This window comes from Chanodichthys erythropterus, chromosome 16 (genome assembly GCF_024489055.1).
Source record: "Chanodichthys erythropterus isolate Z2021 chromosome 16, ASM2448905v1, whole genome shotgun sequence".
Taxonomy (NCBI): domain Eukaryota; kingdom Metazoa; phylum Chordata; class Actinopteri; order Cypriniformes; family Xenocyprididae; genus Chanodichthys; species Chanodichthys erythropterus.
In genome coordinates this window covers 19,158,575-19,171,099 of record NC_090236.1, presented here as the reverse complement: position 1 = coordinate 19,171,099, position 12,525 = coordinate 19,158,575, and the positions used below count along the sequence as shown (strand labels likewise).

At 35.0% G+C, this 12,525-nt stretch overlaps 1 protein-coding gene across 1 annotated transcript in view; it reads left to right on the top strand.

The window, feature by feature from the left end:
• Positions 1 to 12,525, top strand: part of xpr1b (xenotropic and polytropic retrovirus receptor 1b) — a 36,974-nt gene that overhangs the window by 3,629 nt on the left and 20,820 nt on the right. Inside the window, exon 2 of the mRNA XM_067362263.1 lies at positions 4,898 to 4,949. Coding sequence (XP_067218364.1) covers positions 4,898 to 4,949 — 52 coding nt within the window. The remainder of the gene's footprint in view (positions 1 to 4,897; positions 4,950 to 12,525) is intronic.

Genomic DNA, 12,525 nt, shown 5'->3' with positions numbered 1-12,525 from the left:
GTTCTGGGGGCATGGCCCCCCGGAGGAAAATTTTGTACATTTTAAATTTAAATGCATAAATCTGGTGCATTCTGAGAGCAAAATTAAGTGATCAATGAAGAAATTTGTTTTTTTGTAAACAAGTTGTGCTCTAATAGTAGCTAATTTATTTATTGGTGATGGTAGGGCACATTTGTCGCATACACAACATATAGTAGGCTAAAAGATAGTTCATAATGGTCAAACATGTAGAGTATACAATTAAAACCATAAATCCATTAAATTATGTAGCAAAAGAGGTTGCCTTTGTTGAATTAATTTATTAGTGGGAGCCTGTATCTATACATCTGTATTTGTGGAACTAATGGTCACTCTTTGATTTGTTAAACAGTCCAGAATGCACTAAACACTTTACTTCATTGTAGAGAGGAAAAAAAAAAAAATAATAAAAACATATAATCATTAGCTGACCAATAAATAAATAAATAAGTAAACTAGGTGAGTAGCTTATATAATTCAGCAGCAAAAAGTATTCTAGCCTAATTCTTGGAAAAAGCAACAACTTTGCACAGTAATTTTATAAATCCAAATGTTAAAAAAACTATATTAGATTTATGTCAATAATTCTATGTATTTATATTAATGTAAGATTAAAAGACGCTTATTTTAAATGTATTGTGCAGCTTTTTAATGGGGCAACGAGATATGATGGATACAACAGAATCTATTTGCTCTGACAGAAATAATCTTTCAGTGTGCAAAACCATTATAATATAAAACGCTTCAAAACGGCAGCAAAAAACCACTAATGCGCATCCCGGGTGCAAAATGATGTGCTTGAAGCAATATCGAGTCAGAGCGCGCATTGAAAAGTTTGCGGTACAAAGAGAATCTCTGTGTATATCTGCTAACAGTTTATTAAACTTCTTTTCACATTTAAATTCCAGCTATTGTGCATGAGACTCAAATTCATAGTCCTTGTGATGTGCGATCTAAGAGACATCCTGTAGCCAATATGATGACATCGTTCATAAACAGAAGAAAAAAAACTCCAGCAAGATAAGTCATTTTATGCAAATCCACAGCCCTTTATCTACATATCAAGTATTATAATGGCAATATATCATATTGGATAGTTTTACCGTGCTGACTGTCGTTACCGAACACGACGCGCTGCTTGAGTGCTGAACAGAGAATGATTGACAGCTGTGGCAGAGGGAAGACGGGTTTCTGATCGTGAATTTAACGATGTTCTCCCTCACATGAAGCTATGGAATGGCTTCAAATTAATTTGAATATAGTGCACAAAAACTTAATTGGTGCTAGTCTACTTATTTTGCTCTATGACTCCCACTTTTGCCATAAAAAGCGCAATTATCACACGGTTATTTAAATATCGCTTAACCTAATTTCCATTTAATTTTGAGACTGTGGCGGGACAAATTAGAATGTGGTGGGCCGCCACAGTCTAGTCAATGTATGGGAAACACTGAATATTATAACATGCGACTAATCCACTAATGGCTTAAAGGTGCAATGTGTAAATTTTAGCAGCATCTAGTGATTAGTTTGTGAACTGCAACTAACGGCGCACACCCCTTCAGTGCACCCTCCCTTTCTGAGAAGCTACGGTGGCCGTCTGGCTGACACCAGCTATAGAAATGGCTCATTCTAAGGTAATAAATACATAATGGTTCATTATTAAGGTCTTTATGCACCACTGAAAACATAGTTATGTATATTATATTGCGTTTCTGTCAATAGGTCCTCCCAAATTGTACACATTGCACCTTTAAATGAACTACTTCCAGTCGACTGGGAAACTCTTTGGTCGTGAGCAGCTCTAATAAATAGTGTGTGTAGTGTGTTGAGACTGAAAATTCCAAGAAGAAAAATATATTTGGAATATCATGAACACCTTGGCACAATATCATGTGTTGAGTTAGATTAGAGGAGCTTGATGGGAAGCAATTGTTTCCCTGTCAATATCTTGTGATGTAATGATGAGGCAAAACAACTAATATAGGGCAAGCAAAATATTGATGTGTTGTTATTGATTTGAGTTCCACAGGCAAAGTTACTGCCTCTATCACTTCTCGGTGTTTCTCCACTGCACTGAATGGCCTTTCACCTAGTGTGACATATGAAGTAGGGATGCAGCGATATGAAAATGTCCCAAGCACACAATTATAATGTACTCATTATAATTTTATGTAGCCTATATGATAGATTTGCTCTGTACATGTTCCTATAATATCCCTTTTACCTGTAAAATACATAGAATGTGTCAAATAATGTTCTTAGTCTTTCCTTCCTGTGACAGAACATACAGTAGTTTACTATGAATTAAATAGAAATTAAATTAAATTACAGTTTGTGTAAACAAAATAACAATAATGACCAGGAAAAAATAATAATTATAAACCATCCCAAAATACACAGAGACTCTTATTCCGAAATGTCTGCAGTCTGTACTGTAGCAGGCTACTCATTTAAGTTCAGATGAGGGAGGTAAAATATGCATTCTTACAACCGTCTAAAACATACTACCATATAAACATTGTGTAGTAAACATTGTCATAATTCATCAACATTAGCTTATAAGCAATCGCTTGGCACAAATGTGCGCCATTCATTCATTATTCATTAGTCTGAAGTGCTGCTGCGCGAGCCTTTAGAGCACAGGACAGCAGTCCTGACTGGATATCTTCCCAAATCGTCCCTCTCTATCATTTTCGTCTCGTTTTATTCGTTGATGAAAATAGAGTAGATTTTAGTTAGGGCTGGGCGATATATCGCATGCGATTGTCACGCGCATTTCGTCAGTAAAGCCGGTTCCCTGATTACCGCTAAATCGCCATCACCTGCTTTCAAATGGAGCGCCATTTAATAGACAGAACCGTAGATCGCTGACAAGCTACGCAATATCGCGTTCATTATCGCAGATGAATTGCCTTCGGTAATGAACGCGATATTGCGTAGGTTGTCAGTGATCTACGGCTCTGTCTATTAAATGGCGCTCCATTTGAAAGCAGGTGATGGCGATTTAGCGGTAATCAGGGAACCGGCTTTACTGACGAAATGCGCGTGACAATCGCATGCGATATATCACCCAGCCCTAATTTTAGTAATAGTTTTAGTCATTCAAAACGCTTTTTTATTTAGTCATCATATTGATTTCGTCCGTGGAAAACATGTCGTTGAGACAAATTTTGACACAAACTATTCGTCAACAAAATTAACACTGGGCAGGACTTGATTTTTGTCCATGTGGAATTGATTGGATGGTTGTAATTTGCTATTGCTGTTATATCATGTGAGTGACAGGTTGTCCTACCCTCGAGCCAGTAAATGTTATCAGAGAAGAGAAGAAATGAGCTGTGAGAGGGAGGGGAACTTACTTATAAATAAAGATTGAGGCCACATGAATACTAATTAAAAAAAAAAAAATGTGCACAGATAAATAATTTACCATAAATTCTACAATATATTATAACAAATAAGAACTGTCAATTCTGATTTTATGGTGACTTTAAAATGGTCTTATACATTTTCTGGTGATTATGTACGTTATGTTAAGCAGTGGTGAGATTATCATAATTGCTAGTGCTGCACCATTCAAGAAATTTGAGGCTGACACAAATGATTGTTATTTTAACACTGTGATCAGCCAATGTCAGTGTCACTATTTTTTGAACCCCCCATGCCACATTTTTATAAGCCATATGTTGTAGCAAAATGCATTGTGCTGTAAAGCTATAGAAAACAATTTACATTTTGTGAAATATGAGGATTTATTTATATATAGAAAACAGTTATGAGTAGTTCTGTTGTCACTGTCAAGGACCATCATGTTTTTAGCATAACAAAAAAAAAAAAAAAAAAGATATACAATGTAAATTAGAGATTCATCTTGCAGTGTGGACAGCTACATTTATTGTAATTGAGTTTTTGTGTCATTGCTCACTTTGGCTGCTTTCTGGATAAAGTTTATTTTGAATATAAAAAAGTAGCGACATTCACATTGTAAAGTTTTCTGACTGACAACCGCATCTAAATGCAGTTGTGAATTCCCTGAATTATAGTTCTGCATTACACAGTGAATCACTCTTGAAACTGTGTTGATAACAATAGCAACGTCACTGTCTTGATTTACTGATGCATAAAATGGCAATAAACTAATTCAGAAATGGTTATCAGTTTATAGTTGATGTCTATGTACAGTACACAAAAAACTTGGAGTTATGTTACCCCACACAAAAATAATTTGTTTCTAATGTGTTATTTGTATTTATAATTTCTGTTGGTGAATTCTAATTCTGTTAATCAATAGTAGTTGTGGTTATAATATCAAGGAAAATAATCAACAATTTTGGTTTTGTCATGATTGTGCAGCCCTACTTTGCAGTTTCTTTTTCCTTAAACTATACAGCGATTACACCTGAAAATGGGCACATTACAATTCATACACATTTATAGTTTGAAGTGAAAGTGTGTGTGAAATTTTGTTTTGTAATTAAAAAAATATATCTTTGATAACAGATTTAAAACTAATATTGGCCAGACAAATGGGGCATCCCTACAGAATTGCTGCAAAGCCCTTTTCACTTGTACCTTTTGTAACCAGTACTATGTCCTTTTTTTTCCTCATTCAAGGACATGTGTGTCTTATAGGGGATGTCCGATTCTTGATTCGGACAAAGTTAAAAACAGCCATTTCCTCTATTATTCTTTAGTTTTAGTGCTTCCTCTTCTGTACTCAAGAACTCATGTCTTTCTTCTCACTCTGTCTGTATCCTGGCAGAGGTTCCCTTGTCAGTCAGCATGGGCACAATGCCAATCACATGCTGCTGTGTAATATGAAAGCCAATTGTCTGACCTTTGGAAATGGTGTTTCATATTCTTCTCTTTTCCACAGGCTTTTAAAGAAATGTTGTACTCCGCCCAGGATCAAGCCCCATCTATCGAAGGTAAATATGTGACCTATGTATGTCTGTTTGCATGCAAATATGCACCCTGGTAATCAGCTCATAAAATTAACAATAAAGTCTGTAAATTCTGAGCAACCTGACCAATAAATGGAATCACAAAAATAATGATTCCATAATGATAAAAATAATGTTTTCAATCAGGTTTCCAGGCTTCCCATCAAACAAATACAAATAGGCCCTGTCCTAAATGGCACCCTAAGGCACCTAAGCACGTTTGTGACGTACTGGTAGTGCTGTGCAATTAATCATAATCGATTTTTCAATTTCAATAATGGCGTCCGATGATTATGAAAACAAAGTAATCGAGGTAAAACAATTATTTGTGTTCCGCAGCCGCATTCCATCCTGTGCACCTTCTGTTCCTTCACAGCGGTTTCCTTTCATTTCCCCAAAAAGCCTGAACTTTTCAAACATCCAAATCAACCAAATAAGTGGGTGTTGTAAAATGTAGTCTGCTGTTGCAAAGCCTGAGGACGTGCTTTATGTAATTAAACTGTGTTATTAAAAGCACATTAAGCTGCAAAAGTTCCCCAGGTGGCTTTCTGTGTGCGCACCATAGACTGTAAACAAATATGAACGTAGTGTCCGTGACGTCACCCATAGATTTCTGAACAGCAGTTTTTGACGCGTAAATGAGGCCGCGGCCATCTTAGCTGCGCGTCACCGCACGTCACTCCCGGATAACTGAAAATGGGCAGGGAGGTGGAGGCGGGGAGGTGGTTTGAGCTGATGTGACTGGTTGCTGAAACCACGCCCGCCTAGCTCGACGTGACCAAGCAAAGGAGCTATCTATCTAGATATACTATCTAAATTATTAATGAAGATAAGTTTTATCATCAGAAAGTTCTAAAGGTTTACTGTCAATCTACGGTGTTTTTTTTTTTTTTTTAAGATATAGATGCTCCAACACCAGTAATTTGTGTTGGGTGTGCAAATAACATGGAAAATTAAAATGGGACTTCATACCTTTTATAATAGATATCGCAAGATGAATCCAATCTGTGGCACTTGGGTAAAATATAAATGTCCATTGCAAAACAAAAAAACAGTACTTTTTGACCATGAAATATTGATATATTATCCATTGTTTGCATAACATTTCTTGTGAATGATCTCCTCTCTGTCATCGTTCTTCAAGAAATAATGCAATCTGTGCAGCGTTTATGTTGTAAAACTGTATACGATCATATCTAACAAACAAATGAGCCCGTGTCCAAAGTATGTTTTTTCAAAATAGTGCAGCAGTTTTAGTTATAATATCCAAGCAGTGCTGTCAGAGTTGTATATCCTCCTGGTATTGTCATTGTAGTAAATCTCACAAACAAAACTTTCAGCCAATGCCACGATCCAACAACGTGTGTTCTGTTTCTTCCGCATGCGAGCACATCTACACAGACACCCATCAGTCTCGAATATTATGCAGCAAGCCATATTTTATAATTGTATAAAATAATCGAGCACAAATACTGCTGAGATGCCAAATTCAGCGGCTGGAATTTGCTGAGGTAAAGTGACGGCTCACAGACAGACATCTACCTGTCACTCAAGTGACCACGCCCTTAATTATGCAGAACTTTAAGGCTTAATATAATTTAAAATAATGAGCTAGAAAAAAATTCACCCCCCTCACAGTTGTCATGAAGGGCAAAATTAGCAGTATAGACCAAAATCACAATTTGAACCAACTTATAAACATGTTTTTTTTCTGCTGTAAACTTGGCCAATTTAACATGGAACTCAGTGAGATTCTGCTCTCTCGCGTTCTCCGGTGCGCTTTTTTAAAAGCATTCCTGAACGCTGCGTCTTGTGTTTTTAGATGCAAAGACGCGTTCTGTGTGAATGGCCCCTTAGTGTGATTATTCAATTTTTGTTGTAGATGGTTACTTCTTGCTTGTTAGGATAGGACAATATTTGGCCTACGTTTTGAAAATCTGGAATCTGAGGGTGCAAAAAATCAAAATATTGAGAAAATCACCTTTTAAAATTGTCCAAATGAAGACCTTAGCAATGCATATCCACTCACAAAATTACATTTTTGATATATTTATGGTAGGAAACGTACAAACTATCTTATGATCTTTATTTAATATCCTAATGATTTTTGTCATAAAAGACCCATACATTGTATGCTGCAAATATACCCATGCTAATTATGACTGGTTTTGTGGTCTAGGGTCACATTTTTGTTCTGTTAAATTTTTTTGTGTTTTGTTTGTAATTTAGTTTATTTGTTCTTCTTTTATTGCTGACTGTTTACTTGTTCTTGTACCTTTTACTAGTTTTTGATGAAGTATCTAACTATGAAATATTTAAAAATATCACTGATATTTAAAATTACTCATATCGTGAAAAAAGACTGATATCACCCACAAATAATCGTGTATAAAAAATAAATAAATAAAAATGTGTTTTGCTCTGTCAGGTTAGTTGAACCCCCTTGGTTTGATCATATTAGACAGAGGTTCTCTATCTGTCAGTTTTGTCCTAATTTGATTTTACCAAACACACTCATTTCAACATCAATGAAAAGTCAAAATCAGTAATCCGTCAAAATAAATGGTAATCATTAAAAGAGGAAGGGCGAAGTTTCACCTCAGGTTTAACAAATTTAAGATGTCATGGTTTTATCAGATAACAACAGAGCACAGAGCTGAGTTTGCATCACTATATCTCTGATTAGCACATGGTTATAAAGAGAAACATATTGGTTTAATACTTTAAACTTAATATTTAACACTAATAAAGTTCCATATTAACATTAGTTAATACATTACGTATGAACCAACAGTGAAAAATACTTTTACAGTATTATTTAATCTAGATGAATTTATACAAAATAATTGTTTAACTTTCAATTTGTACAAATTACTAATGCATTATGAAACAATGTGAATTAACCACGTAATATACTTATACTTTTGTTGTATATTTATATTAACAGTAATTAGATTTATTGAATAATTGATTGAATTAATAAATGATGTAATATTGGTAAAAATTGTAAAATATTTTAAAATATTAGTTGTACATACCTTATGCATTAACTTACATGAACAAATTTAAGCTTATTGTAGTGTTATCAGCAAGTTCTTTTTGCATTTATTCCCCCATGTGTATGAAATTTATAACCCGTCAGCCGTCACAATCTAAAATTGCTTTGCTTGCTTATCACTGGTGTTTGTATAAAAACAAACACCTGTTAGTGTCTCTGCTGCTCTGTGCTTCTGTGTTTGACTTCACCCATATGTTTGCAGAAAAAAAGCTTTGTTTTTGGTTCAGTTTGTGCAGTTTCAGCTGGTACAGAATGTTCTGTGATGTCATGATAATTTTCTGTTTTTTGCTTGCTTGTCAGAAATGTATTATCTCAGTAATCTGTGTGTGTCTATATAATATATATATATAAATATATTTATATAATAAATGTATTATATAATATATACACTAAGATAATACATTTCTGTATCATAATACATATACAGAATGAATATATATATATATATATATATATATATATATATATATATATATATATATATATATATATATATATATATATATATATATATATATATATATATATATATATATATATATATATATAATATATAATTGTATACATAATATTGTATACATGCACTGTGATACTAAGAAGATTATGTGCCCTTCAGAATTATTTAATTACTTTTGTTCTGTGGAACTGTGGAATATCGAACCTTTGCCCAACTTCTATTAATTATTTATTATGTTGTATATTGCTTCTGGAGCAAAATCATTAATAGCCCCGATCTATGTCTACACTAATTCGGATACATTTGAAAAAATTTAATTCACTGATGTATCCTGGACACACTCACTCACTCTTGTATGTTTGGTCTAAAATGCAACTGCCCGCATGCTTTGCCGAAGGACAGTAAAAGCAAGTAAATTTCCTGTCATTTTTGCAGGACTGTGATATGAAGAGTGTGCAGAGTAACATATTTAAGCAACTGTGTGAAAGTGAATAGCACATATCAGACACAAAAGTGGTATAAACATGAATATCTGTTGGTACAATATGCGTTGCATGACTAAACATGTGTCATTGTTTTCAAATATCTCTGATACAACGTGAAAGGCATTTTCAAATGTATCCACTTCGGAGAGCATTTTCAAAAAGCTTTGTTTTTGTTTTGTTTTTTAATAAAAACACAGTCTCCGTGTGGATGGAAGGCCAAACGGAGAGAAAAAGATGCGTTTTCAAACAAAAAGTTAGAAATGTACCGATTGCAATTTTCTTGGCCGATTCCGATTTCCGTTTTTTTGTTAGTGAGATCGGCCGATTACGATTTTCTTTCTAAGAACTATAATTGACAACATATTCAAACAAAAATCTACTTTTCTTCAATGCAAAGTTTTATTTTCATAAAATAAAAGTCAGTAAGAAAATATAAACAGCTCAAATAAATGCAATAGAATAAAGAGAGCTAGTTTTTTGCAAGTTTTTTGGGTTAACTGGGTTTCTATTCAGGTAAGAAATGCTATAGAAATGGAAGTAATTTTACATTGGTTACCTTAATTACTGTACCTTAATTACTAGTAGTACTGTCTTGTAAATATTAATACAGATCAATTCTTACCATTAAAGTTATAAACGTATTCAGTCAAGAGCTGAAATATTTTCTTTGTCTTTTGTTCTTTGATTAACATGACAGACAGCAGCAAAAATATTGAACTGCTGTCCCTTTAAGAGTTTATGAACGGTGTTCAACGCACCCAATACTGTTACACACGACGTGGGTTCACTTTCTTAGCTATTTAAGGATTCAGAACTGACTGTGTTTGTCTGTATATACTCGCCAAGATTGCCTGTGGCGCTGGTTTTGGTTTGGCTGCTTTTGCCGCTGGTTTTGTATTTGACAGTTTAAGCGCATTATGCTACTCTAAAAAACGTATTAGTGTGGACAAGGCCTCCATCAAGAGATTGCTATTTCCTCATAAAGTTCCCAAGATCAAGCTAGCTACGGATTCTTACTAGTGCCTTTTTGTTCTCTGTAGGTGGTGGATTCAACTTTACTTTAAAGGGTTAGTTCACCCAAAAATGAAAATAATGTCATTTATTACTCGCCCTCATGCCGTTCCACACCTGTAAGACCTTCGTTAATCTTCGGAACACAAATTAAGATATTTTTGTTGAAATCCGATGGCTCAGTGAGGCCTCCATAGCCAGCAATGACATTTCCTCTCTCAAGATCCATTAATGTACTAAAAACATATTTATATCAGTTCATGTGAGTACAGTGGTTCAATATTAATATTTTTGGTGCGGCAAAAAAACAAAATAACGACTTATATAGTCATGACCTATTTCAAAACGCTGCTTCAGAGCATTATGAATCAGCGTATCGAATCATGATTCGGAATGCGTGTCAAACCGCCAAACTGCTGAAATCACATGACTTTGGCCCTCCGAACCGCTGATTCGACATGCTGATTCATAATGTAGATTTCTATAAAGTTCTCATTATAATGCCATTTTTATGGCAGATCTGTGCTTTATTTTAATCACATTATTAAGTGATTCCATAAATTGCCTGCACGTTTTAGAAGCCATGCAAATTGTCATTGAACAAATATGACGAAAAATGCACTGCTGCATTATTTTAACATCAGTGTTCTTTTTTTTTTTTTTTTTTTTTTAAAGAAACATCTAAAAGCAATATGACCGTCTCAAATAACTCAGTCAAATCAGGCATTGCATTTGAGCATGTGATATGCAGCGCATTCAGCGTGTTAATAAATGTTGATATCTCGACCCCACGCATCCTGTATTAGATTAATCAGATGTAGCTATTACAACTTTCATTTTCAAGCTAAACAATCAGAGCTCAGAGTGCCGCCCAAAGTGCTACTATAACCAATCAGGAGAAAAAAAGAAAAAAAAAAACATTTCAATCAACATTTACATGATTGATCGCCGCTGTCACGGGCGAGTACACGAGTACTCAGTCACTGTTGCAAATCCTTAGTTACAGCTAGATGCTTAGCAACAGACAACCAATCGTGTACTCATATTTGCCTGCTTTGGATAGTCACGGAAACATTGTGCATTGTACGCTTAGCAACAGACAAGCAATTGCGTACTCATATTTGCCTGCTTTGGACAGTCACAGAAACACTGTGCATTGTATAACAGCAAATTCAGTGTTTGAGAGGAAAAATGTCAAATGCTGACTGAAAAAGCAACGATTTTAGTGAAGAAGAGGCCGTTTCATTCAGTATAAACTCAATAGTACATTCGGTAATACGAGGAGTTGCTTGCTTCGTTTATCAAATCAATGACACTGACACCGCAAATATGCAAATAAGAACTTTAACCCAGGGTTTAGGAATGTGCAATGTGAAACGTCATCTTATGAATACCCAGGATTAATTGTTAACCCTGGGTAAATTATGAGCAGTGTGAAACATGAAGCAGGATAACCCAGGATTCTGTTTACCCAGGGTTTCGAATGACCAAGGGTCAACTATTTCAAGCGTGAAAAGCCCTTTTAAGTATCAGATATTCAACAAAAAAGCGAATATCAGTAAAACTCCCAGTGGCATCACACCATGTCATAGAACCTTCTGTTTCATAACACTTGGCTACCATCAGGCTGTTTTCAAATTTGCAGTCCATAGTACTTTTCAGACAGCTAACTAATCTTGCTGTAGTGTCTTTTTTGGTTTGTTCCATCCTGTCTTAATGCTAATAACTGGAAATAACAAATCCTGACCTGAAGTCAGTGTAAGGTTACCTCACTACAGTGAACTTGTGAAGCATAGTTTTTCTTGGCAAGGTGTGTAATTTAATTGCTTTGTCAGAATATAATGTCTAAACATGGGTGATAAGGAAAACCTTTGTCTCTGTTGTAATGTCATGCTATCTATTAGTTCATGGGGCTCAGCACAAGGCCCACATCTGATGGAAAACTTATAGAGGACTGTTCCTGCATTCAGATAAGCAGTGATTTACATCCAAAGGTTACCACACACTCACAAACACGTGTTCAGATGCTCATTTTTCCGACAACAGTGCTAAAGCTCCCAGAGAGCCATAAACCTGCATACTGAGTGTTTTTCTAAGCTGTGGGATGATGGTAGTTGTGATTATCTAGAAATAACTATAATCTTCTGTCAAAGTTTGTGGTTTTTCTGGGTGGTGATAAGTGTAGTTAATGGGATTGTTTAAGTAAAGCTATGGTTTTGGAGGGGAAATTGCATGACCAGAGTTTTTCGTTAATAAGATGCTGATTTTTTTTTGATGACGGATATCAGAAAGGGCTGATGGTGCAGGTGTTTGAAGTCATAAACCTCTAATTTTAAGTGTTTTGCGTACAGTTACGTGAGTGATTATGGCCATATGTCAGTACTTCAGTGTTCAGAGTGAGATCATGGTCTCTAGATTTCTTAATGGAAATTTCGTCTAGTACGCAATTCTTTCAGCAGACACTTCTAAAGCTGTGTAATACCTGAGTGCATTTTAGCTAGAGCTGCAAATAACAATTATTTCAAAGGCAACTTTATTTTTAGCACATTG